The sequence below is a fragment of the Clupea harengus genome, chromosome 9 (genome assembly GCF_900700415.2).
Source record: "Clupea harengus chromosome 9, Ch_v2.0.2, whole genome shotgun sequence".
Taxonomy (NCBI): domain Eukaryota; kingdom Metazoa; phylum Chordata; class Actinopteri; order Clupeiformes; family Clupeidae; genus Clupea; species Clupea harengus.
Window position 1 is genome coordinate 18,353,010 of NC_045160.1, and position 23,648 is coordinate 18,376,657.

General features: G+C 43.7%; 1 protein-coding gene across 5 annotated transcripts in view; it reads left to right on the forward strand.

Annotated features, from left to right (window-relative positions):
* The window catches only part of plch1 (phospholipase C, eta 1), a 39,341-nt gene that overhangs the window by 3,083 nt on the left and 12,610 nt on the right, over positions 1-23,648 (forward strand). For 2 of the 5 annotated variants that reach the window (XM_031573727.2, XM_031573728.2), the window contains exons 1-10: positions 679-1,247; positions 12,271-12,417; positions 13,671-13,914; positions 15,260-15,389; positions 15,793-15,963; positions 16,845-16,938; positions 17,441-17,644; positions 17,769-17,889; positions 19,098-19,269; positions 21,333-21,440. In XM_031573727.2, coding sequence (XP_031429587.1) covers positions 1,121-1,247; positions 12,271-12,417; positions 13,671-13,914; positions 15,260-15,389; positions 15,793-15,963; positions 16,845-16,938; positions 17,441-17,644; positions 17,769-17,889; positions 19,098-19,269; positions 21,333-21,440 — 1,518 coding nt within the window. In that variant the 5' untranslated portion in view covers positions 679-1,120. Of the gene's footprint in view, positions 1-678; positions 1,248-12,270; positions 12,418-13,670; positions 13,915-15,259; positions 15,390-15,792; positions 15,964-16,844; positions 16,939-17,440; positions 17,645-17,768; positions 17,890-19,097; positions 19,270-21,332; positions 21,441-23,648 lie in introns of those variants that run through there. The other 3 variants (XM_031573731.1, XM_031573732.1, XM_031573729.2) reach the window with 2 other exon arrangements.

The window sequence follows — 23,648 nt, forward strand, 5'->3', positions numbered from 1 at the left end:
CTTATTAAAAAAGCAAAATGTTTGGATCACTGAAGTGGTCCATACCAATCAGTTCCTATGTTTGAGTGGTAATCAAATCCCATAGGTAGGGCAACAGAGCAGTGGACTAATTTAATTTCATAACTGGATGGGTTTAATCTCTTCAGTATCTGTGATTTCAGTATAGCAGAGAGAGTGTGTTGTGAAATGATGCTGATTATGGTACTTTATGGTACCACCACACACACCAAAGAAAATTATGTTGCCTTGGTTAACATATTTTACATGTTACAGGTCCACATTTAGGCATCACTTCTGTAACATGTTACAGGTCCACATTTAGGCATCACTTCTGTGATTTTATTTGACTGTTTTTGAAGCACCATGCCTGACAAGATGAAGTGCTTTGAGAGGACATGCTCGCTCACACACGCACGCACGCAGGCACTCACCCACACACACACACACACACACACACACACACACACACACACACACACACACACACACACACACACACACACACACACACACACACACACGCACACACACATGCACAAACACAAACACATTTATGTGCACCATGCCTGTGTCCATACACTTTGTAGGAGTTGTTGCTCAGTAAAGCTCCCATCAAGTTAAAGCCCTCAGCTCCCAGCTTCAACAGCTTTTGAAAGATCGATCCCCATTGATCTGCTGTGGTCTCCTCCCCACTCTCACAGCACTTGCCTTCCCGTGCTCTAATCTCTTGATCACGCAGTCTGAAAAGAATATCTACACAGCCGCCTCATCAGGTCTCTCTGAGTAATCACACACTTTTACGCACGTATTATGTCATCACACACAGATTATCGCTCCGTCCACATCTGTTCACTTCAGCGGGGGAGTTGTTCTGCCAGCACACACACTCGTCCACAACAATGAATTATGCGATATGGAGATCTCCTGGATAAATCCGTGGCTGGTCAAAGACCCATCAACAAGAGTTCAAAGAGCCCCGTGCACAACAGCTGGAACAAGAGCTGGCAGATGACCAATAGGAGGGTCTTTGGGTGTGGGGAACAGGACCAACGAGCAGAGGGTTCGTGCCCAGAGATGGGGAGCGGGTGGTCAGTGTGCCTGAGACGTGTGTGAAGGTGCCATGGAGCTGTTGCCTGAGCCTGTGCAGCGGTCAGCTGTGGCCTCGGCTGCCTGTCTGCTTGCCAGGAGAATCTACCACATTGGCGGCAGCCTGGCCATACCATACAAATGTCATCTAGCATATTCAGGTAAAAGACAGCCTGATAGAGAGCTGTGTGGATGAGCTCATGTTGTGGACGTCTATGTGTGTAGTACTGTGCATGGAAAGTAATTGTATCTGTGCTTTTTTGTGCTTTGTGGCTATAATTTCAGTGGGATGCAATGACCAAACAGGCATTTTGTAATGATTTTTTATGGTGTTGAGCATTTGGGCTTTGAAATGAATGTTAAAAAGAGATGCATGTACTGTACAATAGCTGGTAGTTTATTACGAGCCAGGCTTCAGCCAGCCTCTAACAATTCTGAGGAACTTTCAATTGGATTGCCTATTTTTGGGACACTGAGACGCAGGTTATTTCCCATTATCCCTCTATGCCCTTTTTGGGTGTGTGTATTAGGACTGTTTATGAGAAGAGGTGCCCTGTTTTTTGCGAAACAGGTTTCTTCCTTTGGCTCGTGTCCTTGCTGACTGATCTAACCAGTTAGAAACTGTAGCTAGGTGGAACAGATGGCAGCAAACGCTATATGCAAACAGCATAAGCACAGGCTCCAGAGCTATTTACAGGACTGAGTTGTTGTTTATGATGCTAAACTGTAGATCTAGTCCAGGCGATGTGTGCCAAATTTGAGGTGATATGTTCACTATTTCATGAAATAATGAAACTTTGAGCACTTGCACAGTCTGGGGTCCTGAACATGTTCAGAAATGGAGCCATCGCAAAAACTCCTTGTGACTGCCAAGACTGCCACTTTACTTTCTATATTATGTATTTTGCATCATATCTCATAAACCATAGATGATAACAGAGAAATGTGATGTCTACCCTTTGATGGGCAAAGACTACAATGATACCATATACAACATCATAAACTGTTCAGGCGAATGGTTAATGGTGAATTCAGTATCTGCGAATTTTGGTTGACTTAGACTTCAGCTATAATATCATGTCTGTTGCATGCATGTTGTGTAGACTTGTAAACGTTTAATCCCTCTAGAGAACCTTCATCTCATTAAGGGTTAATGTAACATGCAGTACACTAAAAGCACTCTTAGTGTAGGCCTGTGTGTGTGTGTGTCTGTGTGTGTGTGTATGTTTGTGCCTCTGTCAGTAGCATGTAACTGAGTTGTATTTTATCATCCTTGTTCTGAAGAAAGGTTTTAATTGACTCCTCGTATATAGTTCTGTCACAACTGATCGTGTGCCTTTATCTTTGTTGGCCCTGTCGGGAGGGAAGCTGAATACCAATGCTAAAAGTGGAAATCAGACCGTATTATCAGATGATGTTACACAAAATGAGAGCAACAGCGATAAGTGGAAATGAATTTATCATCAGCCTTTTATAGCCCTCACTCCATTTGCACCAGTTAGTCTTTCTCTTTTTTTTTGTTGCCTGCCTCACAGTGTAAATGTGGTGTGAAGTTATGTGCATTTCAATAGCTCCATTAAAAACTGATTGTGATACTTTGTACTTCATACCATTTCTCAACATGTGAAAACGGTGTTAAGCTACCGGTGTACAGCCTTTGTCTTTGGTGAAGCCCGAGGATGGCTGTGGTGCACTGATAAAGATATTTTTGAAAAATCTGCTGTGACGTGGTGTGTCATAAACTAGGGTTGAGGTGTGAAGGCCAAACTTTGAACAGGTGTCTCCTTGCGCCATTACATTATGCATGTCTTCCTTTATACCGGCGTGTCTCATCTTTCAAATGGATGCTTTTGTATCACTCAGTTTACAATACTATATTTTGGAAAGTATATACGCCTTTATTACCAAACTAGGTCAATCTTTTTCGTCCTTTCCGGTTTGGCATTCTACACCTCCCTTTATTCATGTCTCTGTCCCCTGTTCTCTCTCCTTCACTCCCTCTCCTCTTTGCTCTTTGCTGAGCCTCTGTGCTTGTGTGGGGGTGGGCAGTGTGCTTTGTGGATGTAGGCATCAGAGGCTGAGGCTTTATGACCCAATTATCCTGCTTTTGATTTCCTTTGTGCCCCTCCTGTACACAGCTGCTTTGATCTCTTCTGTCTGCTTCCGTCAGGAGCGATGGGGACATTAGTTCACTTTATACCCCCCTCCTAACACCTACAGCCTCCTACTTCTCCCCCAAATACACACAAATGGGAGAAGAGACACACACACACACACACACACACACACACACACACACACACACACACACACACACACACACACACAGCTTTTCCTCAACTTCATTGACAGCTGTACATCACATCACTTAGCTTGCTCTTATGTGTTTGTTTATTTTTACAAGCCCCACAATCACACTGGCAAACTTTGGGTGTGTTGTGTTTTGTGTGTGCATGTTTGTGTTCCTCTGTGTGTGTGTGTGTGTGTGTGTGTGTGTGTCTGTCTTTGTGTGTAATGTGTGTTTTGTGTATATGAGTGAATATGTGGACAGTAAGACAGACCGGCCACATGTAGAGACCCCTGTGAGAGAGAATGGATTGTTTCAGGAACACTGAGACACGTGACGTGTATTCTAGTGGCTATTGAGACCCAGGTGGGAGGTGCGCCACCTGAGGCTCTGCCTTCACAGGGTCCTCTCTCCCATCTGTGGAACCTAATGAGCACTCCATCCTGCTGGCCTGGCAGTGGAGGCTCGATGGAGATTTGTAGAGCTCTAATCAGGCGTGAAGGTTTACTCTTCATACTGCTAATTGGGTTTAAACGAGCTGAAGAGAGAGGCTAATGACATGACTGTTAGAGTGAATAGACTGGAGTCAGAGGAGAGGAGAAGACAAGGGCAAGGAGTGAGTAAGGAGGGGAAGATGAGGACAAGGAGTGTCTCTTTTTAGTTGTTGTTGTCATTGTTTGTTTAGGTCGTGTGTAGTCATTTAGTTGACATACACAGTATACAGTGAAATGCAAAAGTGTGGGCACCCCTGGTCAACATTTTTGTTATTGTGAATAGTTTTTAGAGTGAATTTTAGAGTGAAAAAAGAAAAAGCTACCAATGCAAAAGCTTGGGCACCCCAAGAGATTTGAGCTTTCAGATAACTTTTACCAAGGTCTCAGACCTTAATTAGCTTGTTAGGACTATGGCTGGTTCAGAGTCATCATTAGGAAAGGCCAGGCATATGTCTAAGCTTTATAAATACACTGACTCCTCAAGCCTCCTGCCTTGCATGCTGAAAATGCCCCAAATGTATGCTCACAAAGCATGAGCAGGCTATAAGAGGATATAAAAGCTTTTCATCAGTTTGTAATGTAACTAAGAAATAGCAGTTAACAGAAACGGTGGAGTTGAACGAGCAAGAACTCCAAGAGAACTCCAATCAGAACTCCTGTTTGACTGCAAAAGACCCTCAGGAAGATTTGACAGACTCTGAGGTGGTGGTGCATCGACCTACTGTACCATGACACCTGCACAAATATGACCTTCATGGAAAAAGCATCAGAAGAAAGCCTTTCCAACATCCTTGCCACAAGATTCAGTGTCAGAAGTTTGCAAAGGAACATCTAAACAAGCCTGATCCATCTTGGAAACGAGACCTGTGGACTGATGTTGAAGTTAAAATAGTTTGGTTGAAGAAAAAAGGTGCAGAATTTCATGAAAAGAACCTCTCCAACTGTTAAGCATTGGGGTGGATTGATCATGTTTTGGGCTTGTGTTGCAGCCAGTGGCATGGGGAACGTTTGCATGCCGTTGTATCTGAAGCTGCATACAGTATCGGGCTGTAAGGAGCTCATAAAAAGGCTATTTTTTACCCTCACTGCAATTTCAGCATCTTCGATCCAATCTCATTAAAATAAAATCCTCCTTAACAGGCAGTGCATGTAATGATTAACCCTAAGGTCAACGAGAACTTGACTCGCTCCCACTCAGTCAAGAACTGTTGCAGCCTCAGAAATCCCTTTGTACCCACCTAAAATTAATTAAATTTCTGAATGTGTTATAACATGGCTTCCACACATTGACTTGTATGCTTTTTGACTAAAGCCAAAGGTTGTGAGGTGTTTTAAACTGCAACTGAGCACAGGAGACATTTTATTTCTTCAGTGGATGTTGGTCCACTGAACAATACCCCACCTTGTCAGCTAACTGAGTTTCCTCTAAGGCCTTCCCGACAACCATCCTGCCCATACAGTATGGAGGTCTACAAAAACATAAAGGGACAATTGCTCTGTCAGTTAGCATTTGGCTTAACTTAACTGTCCTTAAGAACTGTGCTACTTAAAAGAGAAGTTTTGGGGGGGCCACACGCAGCTCTACACTAAGTTAGACGTGATTGGTGTGTGAAAAAAACACTAAATGATATCAATATCAAAGTTAGATCCACAGAAATATCAATATTGTGGCAAGCTAGCCAAGAAGAACGCGCAGCAAGACAGAGACCTCAGTTTTGATGTAGCTCCCATGCCCTATGCACCGAGGAGGCAGGTCTTATACTCTGACATAACACTTAAACTGATACGCTGTTACGGCCAGCCTTGCTGACTGCAACATTGAAGACAAAAGAGTCAAAGGGGCTCGTGTCTAGGGGGGTTTATTTATTTAACAAAAAGACTAGTGCCACAGGTTCACAACAGTAGATATCCGTCTTGGCGTTAGGAGCAGGACGTGAGATCACTCGGTATTAGCCAGCGCTTCATCCACGGCAGGACACGCTTTATAAAGGGACGACTCCGCCCCCGAACCCAGGTTGCACCTGAAACCTATTAGTCAAAAGAAAAGAGCAGGCACAAAGTAAACAGAACTACTCCACCCGGAGGTTAAAGAGGACTGTAACACCTCCACCCCAAAATGGTGACTATAGTCTCCATAACTCAGATATTATTATCCATCGCCAGGCACGACATCCACAACCACGGATGCGTGCAGCACTATTTCAAAACATAGATCTGTACAGCTATGCTGTAACAATGACAACAGACAATGACCAAGCACACCAAAATCAAACATCCAATCATTCGCACAAACATACACAAAACAACAAAACAAAACCATGACATACAGTTCTTTCAAACCATAGACACGAAGAATAGAGACTACGGTACCCGTGACAGAGCGTCTGCTGAGACGTTGTCGGTTCCCCGCACATGTTTGATCTCAATGTTAAAGGGCTGCAAGATCAAACTCCACCGCATGAGACGCTGGTTAGCGTTTCTCATGCGGAAAAGAAACCTAAGAGGGTCGTGGTCGCTGTACACAACGACCTTCTCTAAAGCTCCCAAATAGACCTTGAAGTGCTGGACCGCAAGTACAAGGGCTAACGTCTCCTTTTCGATGGTGGAGTACCGCCGTTGCTGGTCGTTAAACTTCCTGGAGAAGTAGCAGACAGGGTGCTGAACCAGCACCCTGATCACTTGCGTCAACTGCGAGAGAAAAGCTTCGAAAAATCAGGCGCAGCCAACACAGGGGCAGAAACTAACAGTGCCTTGACGTTCTCAAAGGCTTTTCGACACTGTTCAGACCACTGGTACAGCACTTTAGGACTAAGCAGGTCCGACAATGGGGCCACTAGCGCGGAGAAGTTTTTGCAAAAACTGCTGTAATATCCCACCATACCCAGAAATCTGCGGAGCTCTCGGCGATCAGCAGGGGCAGGAAAATTGCAGATGGCAGAAACTTTCGCATCCAGTGGCACCTGACCCCCTCCCACAACTCGACCCAGGTATGTGACGGTGGCCTTCCCAAAATCGCACTTTGCCAGATTGATGGTAAGCCTGGCAGCAGAGAGTCGACAGAACAACTCACGAACTTGGTCAATATGTTCAGACCAAGTAGCACTAAAAAGGACCACGTCATCCAAATAGGCTTCACAGCCTGGCATACCTGTCAACACGGTGTTAATTAACCGCTGAAAAGTTGCGGGTGCGTTCCGCATTCCGAACGCCATAACGCGGTAACCTAGGAAATCATCGGGCGTAACAAGCGCCGAGATCTCCTTCGCACGACTCGTCAGTGGTATCTGCCAATAGCCTTTTAGCAAGTCAAATTTACTCACAAACACGGCAGACCCCACACGATCAATACAGTCATCCATCCTGGGCAGCGGATAACAGTCGGGTTTAGTGACAGCATTAACACGCCGGTAGTCGGTACAAAAACGAAAAGTACCATCTGCCTTCGCAACAAGGAGACAAGGTGAGCTCCAAGGGCTCATGCTGGGCTCAGCGATATCATTCAAGAGCATGTACTCCACTTCCTTTCTCAAGACCGCTCGTTTTACCGGATTCACCCGGTACGGGTGCTGCTTAATTGGAGCAGCAGTACCTACATCAATGTCATGTTCTATGACGTGAGTTTGCTTCGGTACATCACTAAACAGCTCAGGAAACTGGTGAATAATGTCTAAAATGTCAGCCCTCTGGGAGTCTGAGAGGTGCGGGAGACGTTCAGGCAAAACAGAGAGTGTTTCAGTATTGTTAAGACGCCCCTCAACCACAGCACGGGACGGGCAACTCTCAGCGTTGTCACTCTCCTCCACCAGAACAGAAAGCATCACCGTACCATCCGTGGATGGCAACGTATCGAACACTGGACTACAAGCAGGGATTGGAACACGCTCGAAACAAGGCTTCAGCATGTTAACATGACATAGACGCCTCTGCTGGCGCCGATCGGGAGTAGCAATTACGTAATCACGGTCAGAGACCTTGTCCTCGACCACATACGGACCACTGAACTGGGCTTGCAACGCAGAACCCGGAATCGGAAGAAGCATAAGGACTTTCTCACCCACTTCAAAGTGGCGACTGACCGCTTTACGGTCATACCAGTTTTTCATCTTACCTTGAGCTCGCCCAAGATTCTCTCGAGCCAACTCAAGGGCTCGGTGCAAACGAGACCTAAAATTCGTAACATGGCTGCAGACGTCCTTGACAGGAGACTCACTCAAAAACTGATCTTTCAACACGGCCAAAGGCCCACGGGGGGTGTGCCCAAACACAAGATCAGCAGGACTGAAACCAAGGGATTCCTGGGTTACCTCCCTGCTTGCGAACAGTAACCAGGGAACGGCGTCGGCCCAGTCTCGACCAGACTCCAAGCAATACGTGCGCAACATGCCCTTTAGCGTTTGGTGATAACGTTCCAGTGCCCCCTGGCTCTCAGGATGATAGGCACTGGAAACATTATGTTGTATGCGCAGCTGTTTCAGCACGCGAGCGAACGCGGGACATAAAGTTCGAGCCACGGTCAGTCTGGACAATCTTTGGCAGGCCGAACATAGAAAAGAATCCGAGGAGTTCTCTCAACACCACCTTGGTGGTGATCTTCCGCAGCGGGATAGCCTCTGGGAAACGAGTAGCAGCACACATTATGGTTAACAAATACCGATATCCACTCGTGGAGCGCACAAGTGGGCCCACAATATCAATAATTACATGGTCAAATGGCTGGCCCATCACTGGGATAGGGTACAGGGGAGCAGGTGGAATTGCAAATTCGATGTACGATTGACGGTCAGTTTTGCTACTCTGCCTAAAGCGCTGCCTATAGGCCTCTGGTACGAGCTGGTAGCTGCGCAGAATAGCCGCTTTGACTATGTCATAGCTTGAGAACGCGCAGCAAGACAGATACCTCAGTTTTGATGTAGCTCCCATGCCCTATGCACCGAGGAGGCAGGTCTTATACTCTGACATAACACTTAAACTGATACGCTAACATAAAGTAAGGCTAAACTAAGGCAGTAACAGCATAACACACACTGATGAAATAACAGTTATACATACTAATACTAGACATGAGAGGGAGGCATAACTTATCTTCTAACAGCATAAACAGCAACAACAACACAGCTCAGAGGAACTACACAGCCCCCTACTTACGTACATGGAATGTAATGTCATATGTAAAACTTTTTTTTTTTTTTTCTGTGTTACTGTATATGAAATAAATCATTATTTTTGCAATAATTTTTAACTTTTCCATATGGGTAAATTACTGTGTGTGAAATCTGTTCAAGCAAGCAACAAGGAAATATTAGTCATCGCTACGTGTTCTCTTTCAGTGGTGACTTTCTCTTTCAGTGGTGGCTATGAACTTTAAGTGTATTGTATCACACCATTGTGATTTAATCCTTAAAAGAAATAATTCTCCACATTCATCTTCAATGAAACAGACGAGACATGGCATTTGTGACTCTGTGGTGCAGTGTATAGAGGTTTGGTTGACCTTTACAAGAGGAAACACCAAGGCCAGGTGCCATAATAAGCCAGTTTTGCCAGCAATAATTTACCTAGAAATCAGTTTGGCTTAATCAAAAAGTCATGGTTATTTCTATGATGAGAATATTTCTATGTGGCCTTATCCCCAAGTGATCACATCACACCACTAAATGATCAGAGAGGTATGTCTACTATTGCTTTGCTGGTGTCATCCCAGTAATTAATAAACCCCAGTGGAGGCCCTACCGCAAGTGCTCTGAGCTGCCAGAGAGCTCACAGGCTTGTTTGTGGCTCTAGGGTTGTGTAAGCTGATATGGAGAAGCATGACGTGCAAAGTTCTGAAGCCTGAAAGAAACAGCACTGCAGCTGAAGTGAGTGGGCTCAGCCCTAATGGTTGTGGGAGTGGAGAGGTGTAGTAAAGTGCTTGAGAGCAGTGGGTGGATGGAGGCGTAGAAGGGTGCGGTGGCAAGATCATGCATCAGTGCTGAAAAAGAAATGGGTGTTTTCCTGTATGAGAAACTAAGGAACCATAATGTTGTTTTGAATTAATTCAGGATGAAAAAGACAAAGGACAGGCACAAATAATGCATGACAAACTAAAATAGTTCCCAAGTAGTCAAAGGATTAGAAGGAAAAAGAATAGCTCAAGAAAATCCAATTAGGAGAGAGAGGCGGTTTTTTCTCTCTTTCTTCTGGAGATCAGAAGTGTTTGATTTAGCTGCAGTCAGTCAGCTCGCTGGCTAAGAGCGGGATGCCCTGAATCTTTCATAAAGGCAATGCTTCATTTATAATGAACACGAGATGAGGTGTATTTAAAACACATAGAAATAAAGTCCTAAAATTCAGAGGAGCCTTTTTTACTTGTGTTCACCTAACACTTTAAACGCTCCCTCCAGTGAATTTTTGTCTTGACATTTATTTACAACGCCTTACATATCACATATCACATATCACATATCATAATACATCCTGTTACATTAACCATATGCACCAAATGAAGCTGCTCTTCTACTGCAGTCATTCAATTCAAATATAATGGTGTTGCTATTATACTGATACTGAACTGTTTCGACGAATATAAAGCCATCTCCCTGGTGTGTCAGTGAATATTGTGTGGAATCCTTTAGCTTGAATTGGCATGTGAGTGACACAGCTACATTCATAGCTGCAGATAGTGTAATACAGCCTGAAGATGCCCTACTTTTGTATTCATGCACTGTAATGACTGCGTGTGTGTGTGTGTGCGTGTGTGTGTGTGTGCACTTGCGCATGTGTGTGTAGGGTCTATATAGAGACCAGGAGGTTGAGGGGGTGATGGAGAACTTGTCTTTCATGCACATGGCAGCGGATAATTGGATTGAGGATTGTAGCACAGTCTGTGGGAAGCTGATGGGGAAGTGGGAATGGTTCAGCTGGCCGGGAAGAGTCTGCGAGGATAGGACTGGTAGGCAGGACACCACCCACTGTCGTGTTATTGTATCGGTTGTGCTGTCAGTCCTCCATGTTGAAGTGTGCCTCCCAAACAAGACAACGGGTGTCATTGTTTTTGCTGTAAGCTCATCCATTGCTGGCGCCTCCCCAAATAAAGCAACTTAGATGAAGCCCCCATCACCTCCGGGCCTTGGAACCTGAAATCTGGGCTCAGTGAATTGGAGCGCACAGTCACACATTTTCCTCTCTGTCTGAGCCCCAACTCCCGTGTGTTTGGAGAGAAAGAAGACGTATGTTTTCATCCAGTGGCTTGGCGTCTGCACACGTCAAAACAAGCCACACAACAGGAGCAGAGCAAAAGCACGCCACTTTGATTTTGTCTGATAAAGATCTCCTGGATTGAAGTCAGAAGACGTGTCTGGCATGACAGTTTGAAGTGTGTCTGCGCATGTGTGTGTGTGGATGTGTGTGTCTGTGTGTGCATGTATGTATGTGAGAGATCGAAATCTCCCTGGTTTGTTTTTTCTACCGCCGCTGACGTTCCGAGCGAGCTGAAGCCTTTCTTTGTTTCCTTCATCAAAGCTCGAGATTTTGGAGCAACTGCTCAGTCATCTGTGTCAGCGGCATAATAAATGGGTGACTGAGGGTGAAGGTGTCAGGGGGGGAGAGATCTGGCTCCTATCATGCACACTGTGGAATGGGGTGGGTGGGTGGGTGGGGGGTCTCTGCCAGGGCCCGGAGTGAAAGGGCTTCAGCTGCAGCGTAATTATTCTAGCACACCTGGCTCTGGGCACCTGAGCTCCACAGCAATACTCCACAGGCATGCAGGAGAAGGCTTTCAACAGTTTGTGTGTGCGTGTGTTTGTGTGTGTGTGTTTTTGTCTCTGTGTGTGTGTTTGTGTGTGCGTGTGTTTGTGTGTGTGTGTGTGTGTTTGTGTGTGTGCGTGTGTTTGTGTGTTTCTAAGGGACAACAGACGCTGGCTCAGATCAGATCCCTGATTCAAAATGGCTTCATTCTTTCAGTTTCTGAAACAGATATATTTGTCATCTCTTTCTGTCTCCGAAGTGCTACAACGGGCGTGTTCTTTTGCACCTACATGAGTAAATGAGGGTGTTTCTTAGTGGCCCCTGTAGATGTGTGTTCAGGGAGAGGCAGGCAGAGGACTGCTCATACATCCAGACAAAAATCTATCAGTCCGTTGCACACATAATTCACTTTCCCCCTAATTTACAGCATTTATACATCGGATATTCCAGCCATGATCCTCCTCTCTGGCTCTCCAAATGTTTTGAGGTTTTTCTTATAGCAAGCTCAAATTTGGAATGAACATATATCCAATCCATGCTATGAGGCTTGTAATACTGTGCTATAAATGACATGTGGTTTATTGTGTTAGAGCAAAGAAGCATGAGAATAATGGTCTAGCACAGTGAACATGTTTGATAATGAATCTGAGGTAATATCTTCAAATTTTTTCCCTCTCTCAGTCGAGCGATGTATGAGTGTCATGCAGTCTGGCACTCAGATGGTCAAGCTCAAGAATGGTTCTAAAGGCCTGGTCCGTCTGTTCTACCTGGACGAGCATCGCTCCTGCATCAGATGGAGGCCTTCCAGAAAGAGCGAGAAGGCCAAGAGTAAGTTTCTGAGCATGCTCAGTCCACACTGAATGGGCATTTGCTTTGATGGAGCATATCTTACATATTTAAAGATAAAGATGTTGATGAATTTTTAATTCCCAAGGGGTATTAAATTACAGCATTAATAATTGTCATTAAAGCCCATTATGCACCTCTGGCATACTGCAGGGAAACATTGATGGGGACAAATTGAAAAAGTACTTGGGAGGCTCAAATCAATTTTGGGCTCCTCGTTTACAAGGATGAAATAACAATGTCTGTTATTATTTAGTGTGGGTGTCAAGGCTGTCCTGAAAACCAAGCAAGGAAGACCAGATGTTTACTTGACTTTCGTTTATAAACATTTGGCTGCAGTTTGAATTGCATGCTCCACAACTCAGCTCATCTCGAAGGAAGTCATACTCAAGCTGCGTGTATGGTAGTCCGGAAGCTTCTGTCAGTGTTCCTGACCCTATCTAGCCCAGATAGAGGATTAGGTCTCCAAACTGAAATGCTCAGACCCAATTGTTCTTTTTCTGTTTGTCTCACAGTGCTGTAGTGGTTGGGACACTCGTGTGTAAGCCTCTTACTCCGTCGCCATTTGCATAATTACAAAACGATGAAAACCACAGATAGTTGCTCCATTGTCTGTATTGAGAGCTGGTTCGATTGGGGGTCAGAGACTGTTTAGTGTGATAAACAGTGCAGACTGAAATCAATATTATAAGATATATTTGATATGAGTGTGTGGATCAGATTGCCTCCTAAAATGTGTAAGCCTTTCAAAGAGCAGAAAGTGTTCAGTGAGTGTTCAGTGAATGCAGATCACAGTATCAGACAGTAACCCTGAAGTCAGATGTTGTTAGTGTGCAATCTATCACAAATGCCCTCATTCCCAGAGGCTGTGTGGAGGGAATCAGAACATTCACAGCAGAAACTAGGGTCACTGCCAAGCCTGTGGAAAGAATGGCAGAGAGAATGGTGAAGCATACATAGCAATGGCATATCCATTTATTTTCCATCTCAGCATCGGTTTTCCTTAATGTGTATGAATTTGTTCCTGATACCTTTGGCACACTTATGTATCTAATAGTGACTGAGGTATTGTGTCTTCCCAAATAGATCCATGTGTTGTATAATATATTATATATATATATTTTTATGTTACATTGAATTGCTGCTGTTTATCATTTTGTTCCCTACGTTTTCCCTCTAATTTCTCCTAAGAGATCATTTTTCTCTCCTCCTCTCTTTGTCTCTTTGCCCTCCAGTCACTATCGACTCCCTCTACAAGGTCACAGAGGGGCGCCAGTCCGACATCTTCCACCGCCATGCCGAAGGAAGCTTCGATCCTGCCTGTTGCTTCACCATTTACCACGGAAACCACATGGAATCTGTTGACCTGGTTACCGCCAATGCAGAGGAAGCCCGTACCTGGGTGACCGGTCTGAGATACCTGATGGCAGGCATTAGCGACGAGGACTCACTGGCCAAGAGACAACGCACCCATGACCAATATCCTTTTCTTCTCAGTGCTACAGGGAGATGTAAAGAAGATGAGTGGTTGCAAATAGATGTGGTAGATTTAGAGATTGGTAAGGAAGCATGTTGAGTACTATGGTCTGTGGTGTGTGAAATTGGCAAATGATTTGACTGCCAGGGAAAACTAATTCTCTGTGACATGTTTTTTATTTTTTGCTCTCTTATTTCCCATAGCCCGAATCTGATATGTGAGCGGAAATAAGACACAGAGTACCGTGTCTGCATTTTTAAGCAGATCTTACCACTCGAGGCTGAAGGTGTTATGGAGCGTGTTAGAAGGAGCTTATTGACAGTCTTGCTTCCATGAAGATTTTTGGGGCAAACACATCTACATAACTCTCCTCTCTAGTGAGAAGCCTGTTGGTACGCTAGTTCATTCTTGGCAGAAATACAGAATACACTCTAGAAAGCAGCTTATGCATCTTTTACTGTTATATTTATGGTCAGATGTTAAATAAAAGTGAAAACCGTATTGCTTGTCATACGGCTGCGCCTTTTCAAGCCTTTGGTCATAGTATGCCAGTCATGGCTAGCCACAGGTCCCTTGTGCCATTTGGATGACTTTCAAACACACAGACTATCAGTGACCCCCTCCCCCATCCTTGGCTTTGCTCCCGCCACCACCAGCCTCATCAGCTGTATGAGATTTTCAGCACTTGCTGAAATAATCCACTGAATTGAATCTGCCCTTGGCCTACAGAAACTCACATGGTCTGAAGATGTCTCAGATGGAGCCCAGAAGGTGATTTTCTACTGACACTTTCTTGTATGCATGGTGTACACATGACAAAGGGTCTAATGCGCACTTAATGGCATAGAGTGCACGAGAAACTATTCTAGACCCCCCATATTCTGTACACTCTGCATGCTGTTGTTTCCTCCTGATCTACTATGCTTGAGAATCCTGTCACTGGAAAAAAATAGGCTTGGTGTGAATAATGCATTGATTCACCATGCCTCTGAGAAACAGAGAAGTCATTTGGCTTCTTATTAGCCTTTGCCGCGTATTCATATTGATGAAGAGCTGTGAATGAGCCGAGCCCAAAATAGACTCTCTTCCCCTGTCACTCAGTGACTGGCCCCTCATGCCAAGTGTCCAAGGTAAACACCATTTCATGCACCCTTCCATTAGAAGTGGGGGGCCCTTCATTAAATATCATGTTCTAGGGTAGCAGTTCCCTGAGCCCCCATTTTATCTGATCTCAGTAGTACTTCACCATTTAGACTACACTCACTTTTGACTTTGGGACTTGTGAGATGCACATGCACATAACAGAATTTGGATAATCTTGTGGTTTTCTCCTTAACCCGTGTGAACATGGATGAAGCAAACATTTGAGGAAGCCGATAAGAATGGCGATGGCCTTCTGAACATTGATGAGATCTACCAGCTCCTACACAAAATGAACGTGAACCTGCCTCGTAGGAAAGTCAAGCAGATGTTTCAGGTGAGGAAAAAGTTGAGAGGTAAGAGAATCTGCAGTGTTAACGATTTAGAACAGAGGTGCCAAGCATTCCAGAAGACAGCAAGGCACTTGGGGAAATCTCTCATAGAGCAGTTGTAAGAAAGGAGCAACAATATTCTTCAGGATCACTTTTGTTGTAGTCATAGTGTAATATAGGATTACTGTGTATCGTGTGAATTATGGATAGAGTGTTAGGCCAGTACTGACATCTTGTACATTTTTCTAAGTACTCAATGGAAAGTTCCATTTCAGTGCATTCCAAGTAACACCAATTGTCCTACTTTAAATATGATTTCAATAAAATGCTCAATTTTCACTACAGATTATCAGAATTGGAGCTTAAAATGTGTCTTTGTCATTTCCTTTCTGTCCCTTTACTCTCCAGGAAGCAGACACAGATGACCAACAGGGCACACTCACATTCGAGGAGTTCAGCGTCTTTTATAAGATGATGTCCCTACGCCGTGACCTGTACCTACTGCTCATGTGCTACAGTGAGAAGAAAGACCACCTCACAGCAGAGGAGCTGGGCAACTTCCTACGTGTGGAGCAAAAGGTTCCTACTCCAAAGCTATTGAATGACAAAACCATATTTTGTATAATCTTTTTTGTAACGTGAAACCTGTGCCTTCTAAATTTTCCATCCATACGGTGCATCTGTACAAAGAGTATAATGTGATTTCAAGTTAGAATATGGAAGCCTGCATTTTTGCGAATGTTTATGAATGGTGAGGAGGTAGTAACCTGATTTCATAAAAACCCTTGCTGTCCCTACATTAACTCTGTATGGTCCACTGACCCTAATCTCTGTGAGGAATTTACCACTGATATTTTTGGTTGTGGCTTGGTTTTTCCTTCCTGTATATTCAATAGACTAATTCACATTAATTTCATGCCAGACTTGCAGCTTAGTATTTGGGATTCTCTTAAACCTTTTCTGGTGTCCGCCTTTTAGCAAAGCCTTTCTTTCCGATTCCTTCTACCTCCTTCCCTTTTTGTGGTCTTATCTTTTCTGGTCTTATCATTTGCCTTATGCATGAATGCTCTTTCTGCTCTTCTTTGAGTTCTCCCTCCCTTCCCCTCCCCTCTTTCGGCTGAATACACTCACAATTCTGGACTGGCCCTAAAATAAAAAATTGATAGAAACACTGCTGTCCAGCCAAGGGGCTCAACGGGACAATGCACTCCTCCAGCTACTAGTCATGCTTCGACATCTGTGCACTTCAAAGATATGGATCAGGAGGGCAGAAGCGACTGGGGGAATGGGGCAAGCAGTTGGAGTGAAAGAGGAGAAGAAGAAGAAGAAGAAGAAGAAGAAAAAAAAAGAAGAAAGATGAAGAAAGAAGATTCTGTATGAGCCTGAGAGATGAACTCTGAAACAGTTTGACAGGAGTTAAATAAATAATATCTGCCATGCCACTCTCCTCCACCCTGCAGATGCCAAATGTGACAGTGGAGTGCTGCCTGGACATCATTGATAAATTTGAAAACTCAGAGGAGAATAAGCAGAAAGGAATTTTAGGGATTGAAGGTGAGATTGGCCTGAATAATTTCCCCCATTTTAACTGTCTTCACTTGAGTCCCCCCAAAATGGACAATAACACAATAAAAAATAATGCAGGGGTAAAGCATGTTTCAGTTTAGCTTTTTGTTTGTGTGTGTGCTGATTAGACCACTGGAAATACACCCTAATAATAATAATAATCATAATAATCATAATAATATAACACTTAGCCAGCTCATTTATGGTAATTCTGCTGCAAAAATAGATAGACCCTCAATAGGCCCTCCCTCTGACTTTGAAACTGTTTTACAGCCCAGAGTGGTGCTCTAATGGATCTCATAGTACTTCATTTTAATATTGGATGATTGCTTTATTAATAACTGTATACATTTTTATGACCTAGAGTATGGTCTTATGTAAGCCCTGATGTCAGACTGGAATTATGCCTTCGGTTGTATTATTGCTATTCTTTGCCCTGCCTGCCCCCCGTCTCTCCGCCTCAGTCTCTCTCTCTTTTCATATCCTTTAGGGTTTACCAGTTTTATGCGCAGTCCAACATGTGACATATTTAATCCCATGCATCTCGAGGTGAACCAGGATATGGATCAGTCGCTGTGTAACTACTTCATCTCGTCCTCCCACAACACCTACTTGACTGGAGACCAGCTCCTCTCTCACTCCAAGACGGACATGTATGCCTGGGTGCTGCAGGCTGGCTGCCGCTGTGTGGAGGGTAAGAAGACTCCTGCACATCGTGCCAGTGGTTTCAGTTCATACACTTATCAGTCTATCAGTCCATTCATCCATTCGCCCATTCACCTATACAGTCTCCTAAGCCCCCTCTCTCTCTTGAGCAGTGGACTGCTGGGATGGCCCAGACGGAGAGCCCATGGTCCAGCATGGCTATACTCTCACTTCTAAGATCACCTTCAAGTCTGTTGTAGAGACAATCGACAAGTATGCCTTTATCAACAATGAGTAAGTGACAAATTGCCCTTTCCTCTTTATCTGTTTCTCTGACATTCAGCAGGTGCTGTCTTGCAATGTAGGCAAATAGAAAGCCTGTATAAACAAGGTCTGCATTTCTGAGTCATTATGAACTCCCCATACTGATATTGCTATTAACACTTAACATCTTAATTTTGTATGCATGTGAGCCTAATTGATTAATGAGAACCTTCAGCATACAGAATGAAAGCACTGTAGTTCCAGAAATTTGACAGATGCCAACATTCGTCCTGTCCTGATATTTGAATTCCCTTTTCTGCATCACATTTTATCAGTTCACGGCCACCTGTTTTCACTAATGGCAGCACATAATAGCGGGAGTGAGAGTGCAAATCACATGCAAATTACACCTATCATTTACCTTGGCTCTGCAGAGTGTGTGTGTGTGTGTGTGCAGGTATGCATGTGTGTGGTTGTGTGTGTGATTAGTGAGGGCCACGGTTAAGGTGTTCTTCAGTCCCCATGTGCAGCCGTAAGCCCTGAGGGCAGACCTATCTTTCGGACAGGTTTGACATTTAGACAGTGACGCTTTCTAGATGCCATTTCATTTTAGCGTTCCTGCAAGGAATATGCCATTTCATTTCTGAGCTCACAGTGATGTGACTCCCCCCCCACAGGCATGTAGGTAAAATGAGGTGTGAAGAAATATGGGGTTTGTTCATGATTCTTATGCAGGCAGAACAAAATCAGGGAACATTACAAAACTTTGAGAGTTTCTAAGAGTACCTTCTTACTTTAGTTTCTTCGGTATGTTGGGCCCAATCGCTGTGTCAAAATCTCAAAATCTCAAAAGGACACTGATTATACAGCATAAAAGAAAGTCACAGTTGTGTATATTAATCATGAATAACATATTGCACATGTCTGATGACTATGCACTAGCAGTGTTTCATTGTGTGGTTCTGAGTTAGGCTGCCTGTCCCCATTTAGTGGTTGTTTGCAAAAAGACTCTCATCAGTTTGACAAGTTTGTGTTGATCTATGACATACTTCTCCTTTGATCCAGAAATAACAGGTGTTGCAGATTGTCTCCCTTTGAATGTATGTTAATGACATAGCTGGGAAAGGCTGGTGCGAGTATAACTGTTGCATCACGGTGTGCCATATGTCACTGTCTAATATGTGGAATAGCTGCCATATATCCACATTCATCAAACATTACCCTACCCCTGTTTTCAGGTACCCAGTCATCCTGTCGATAGAGAACCACTGTAGTATCCAGCAGCAAAAGAAGATTGCCCAGCACCTGAGGGAAATCTTTGGGGACAAGCTGGATGTTGAGGAGGCTTTCAGTAAAGACCCAAAGCAGCTTCCCAGCCCCAACAGCCTGCGGGGCAAGATCCTTATAAAGGTTAAGCACTTCTGTGGTTTTATGGCTTTCTTCATCCCGTTATTGATCTGTTGTTTCTCCTCTCTGCATCGTCTGTGTTTCTTTTATCTCTCTCTGGTTTCAGTGCTCACACTCTTGATCTTTCCTCATTCTGTAACCTCCCTTTATATTCATCCTCTCTTCTTTCCTCTGTCCCTCCTCTATCATCTCTGTTCTTTCCTTATAGTTTTCTCCCTCTAGAGGTTAGTTTGTTCACATAATCCACGTTCAAGATGCTGCCTCCCCCCTCAATCCTTAAAACAACACAGAGACTTTTTCAAGTGTCATTCTAGAGTGTCTTTTCTGAGGAGCTTTGATTTTTTTTTTCATGTTTATTTTCCTCTTTCCTCTTTCACAAGTGAAAAGACACAGAAGATGAATGGGAAAAGTAGGTCTCTGTGTTAGTCATGGAAGATTACAAGTGTGAATGAGAATTGTTCATAAGGACTGGATGATAGCTTGTTGGCCACTTGCCATTATGGACACACACACACACAAACATGTACAAGCAAACATGCCCACACAAACAGACTTTTGCACTTAAATGATCACGGATGCACGCAGATGGGCAGACAAAAAAAAAACACACAACAAAACAAAACAACAAAAACAGCATTCCTCAAGGCCTTTTTTCCTCTCTGGCGCAATGAGCAACACACTCCATTACATTCGAAATGCACTCCTCTTACTGTCTGTTGCCTTAAAAAATAAATAGCCCGCTATCTATAAATAGCATGGGCAGACACGGAGAGTGGAGACAGGGCGCAGAAGGGAGAGATGGTCCTTAAGAGAGGAGTCAGGGGGTGGCACTGCCACAGCTGAGGGAGGTGAGGACAGATGGTCCCAGCAGCTTGCCACCCCATGGGACTTTCTCCTAATGAGGGCATCTCAACGTCATATGGAGCCGTCTCGAGACGGCTTCCCATGATGGGCTCCATCGATGGTGAGCAATTACAGATGGTTAAACTTGGCCTCAAGACCGAAGATTGCATACAGAAAAAACAGCCCTCCTACACCACTTGGTCTCATAGTTACAACCAACATTATTATTATATAATATAGTTGCAAACAGAGGACCCTGTAGCTCAACCCTGTACCATCAAGCTTCTGAAGCTAATCGTCTTTGGGAACTGACCAGTACCTGGATGTGCAACATTCTAGGAAGACTGGACAGTAGAACACCCTCAACCTGCTGTGTTGATGCCCCACTGCAGTGATGGGGATACCACCCCCCCTATAAGATGTAAAACTGAAGTCTAGACTTTCTGTGGTTGTAAAGGACCCCAAGTCACATGCTGCAAGTTAGAGTAGTGGTGGTGGCCCTTGTGTCGGCTCAAAAAGACTAATTTCCTATCAAGGTCACTTAAATTGTACCCGAGGTACTCATTTGCAAATTCTCTCTCTGCATATCTCACCATCATACAGCCTTTATGTTCTGAGGGTACTAGCGCATAATGGCAGCTGTTGCATCTATGTCGCATTTATATGTATGAGGTAGCCTCCTAAATTAGGCTCATCAGACTCCCATTACAGTTTGCTATGATGACATTTGTTGACTTGGTTTTCTGGCAGAGTCACAGATGGAAAGTAAGGCATCAGGTGCCTCAGGAACTCCTCCTTAACTGGCTCCATGAAAAAGGGAGGGAAGGAGAAAAAACGGTTGAAAAGACATCAAAAGGAGACAGAAAATTGCAATATTTGATACCCAGAAAAGGAGTGTATTTTCCATCATCACATGTAATGGATTATATGCTGATTTATGGAATTGTTGTTAGATGGGCAACATACATGTACATCACTTACATGGCACTTGAATGGCAAACAGAATGTAGAGATGAATTCCTAAGATTCGCCACTATGATCCCAAAAGTTATACATGGGTTTATAAATATAATGTCATACCTCCTGAAGATAACTGATTCCTACTGATGGCAAGTGTAAGAATGTAAGAATTCGTCCCTCGAAATAGACGGTTGTCTTTTTAAATGTTCTGTGAGGATCAAAGGGCACTAACGGGGGATCTTGCCGCTGTTGTGTCTCTACAGGGTAAGCGTCTGCCCACACATCTGTCAGCCGATGCAGAAGAGGGGGAAGTGTCAGATGATGACAGCGCCGATGAGATTGAGGACGACTTCAAACTGAGAAACAGCTCCGTAAGTGCCAAATCCAAACACAGCATACCCATCCCCCACACACAGGTGACCACTGCCAAACGGACATTGAAAATGTCAGGTTTGCTCAGACGAAAATAATTCCCTATCATAACTTTTGCCCTTCTAGCTGTTAGTCTCCTATTTTCCAAAAGCCCTACTCATTGTATTCGTCTCCCTTGTCTTTATTTTCAGTCTGACTTTTCTCATTGTTTAATCATTTTCACCTCTGCTCTGTCGCTTGTCTCTCACTTAGTATTCTTTAACACTTTCTTTCACAAATCACGCTTTTCACCACATTCCCAGGTATCTATGATGGTACCCAGCAGACCAGCTGTGCCAAACTTAGGGCAAAGTGAGTTGACTGACGAGAGCCCAGCATGCTTTGCTGCTATCCAGAAATAGCACACAATAGTCTAGATTGGCTCTCTTCTTACGAACAGTAGGAGATGTTTGCACAATAGCTACAAGCTTTAATGATTATGGAAATCAACTGAAATATCCATGGGTGGATGGCAAGAATGTTCTGGAAACCTCTGTACTTTCTTTGTGTCATGGATTATATAATTATGTGTAAATGGATTATATAAACCAACAGGTTACTCAGTATCGTATGTGTTTCATTCCACGATAGTGTTCATTGTAACTCTATGTGTATGTCCTGGCACTGTGTGAAATGCTTCTGCAGCATCTCTTTGCTTGGTGTGAAATTATGTTCAGGATTTGCATCCTCTGTGCTCTTGTGCTGAGTTATCTTCCTGTGATTGTGATGCCAGTAGAGGCTCTTAAATAATAACTCAGTCCATTTGGTATTCATGTAATACATCACAGGAACTTTCCTTTTGATCTTAAATCTTGGAATCTTAAAATGATTTCATTTTGGCGTGATTACTGAGTGTTTTGATACATGCAGAGCTATTGCTGGTATTTCTACAGAAATTCTTGACTGGAACACACACAAACAAAACAACACACTCTGTCATCAGAAACATTAATTTGGATGCCAAATGTGTGCTGGATATGATGCTGAGTTCATGGTCATTTAACAATAATTGTATCAGAGCACCGTGCTTTTGCTTTGTTAAAGGTAATTAATAGTGAATTGAATGTTTGTGGGGCAAAAAAATATTTCATGGGACATATGACACGCTTTCTTGATTTTAAATGATGTATAAAACTCAAATTGGTTGGCATATTATAGTGTCTTACAATGTCATCTTTCTGTTTATAAAAATATAAGATACTATGATATTATTATAAACATTAACATAAGATACTATAAGAGAACGCATTGGATTTAGATTAGCATTTCTTTTGCTAATCTTTAAAATCTTGTTATTTCACTGTGCCTGAAAAATAGTGTCAAAATGAGATAAATAATTCATAATTTGGAACTAAATTGTAACAGCACCTATTTGAAAAAGTTTTAACTTCATTAGTTAAATTATACATAAAGTGTCTTACTATAGACAGTAACACAACACTGAGAAGAACAATGTAGTTTTTATGGTTTATCAGATAACTAATATATGTCTTACACTAGCTAACAGTCTACATATATTGCCATTATAATAAATATTAGAATGTCTCTTTCCACCATTTAAACAAAAAAGGAAAAATGGACTTAATGGACTCTTAATGGATCCACTGCTGTGAGAACCACCTCGGAGGTGGTAGTCATTTACAGATCATGTGGATAGAGAAGCCACTATAATAATAATAATAATAATTGTCAGACTTCACAAGCGACACACTGCAACACACGCGATATATGGAGGCGACACAGGACACACACACACGGACACGCAGGCCTGAGGTCGGTGTGAATTTAGCCTCTGCTTTTTCCCATCCCGGACTGTCCTTCCTCCAGGACTCCAGGAGCAGTGGGCAGCTTTTAAGCGCCCGGGGACCAAGTGATTTGAGCCGTCTGTCTTGGTCAGGGACGGACGAAGAGTGTTCTGTTCTTTTGCATGTTTTTTCTGTTGGGGTTCTTAGTGGAGGAAACCCCTTGTGAACACCGGGAGGACATGCAAACTCCACACAGAAAGGCCCGGGAGATAGGCCACCTGAGCACTGAAGGTCTGGGGAGGACCTGCCCCCCAGAGCCAACAGCGCCCCATGCGGGAATCGAATCGCCACATACACACACTATGGCCCCAACACTGTTCACATCAGTAGTTTACGAAGCCTAGCAGGGAAAATACAGCAGCA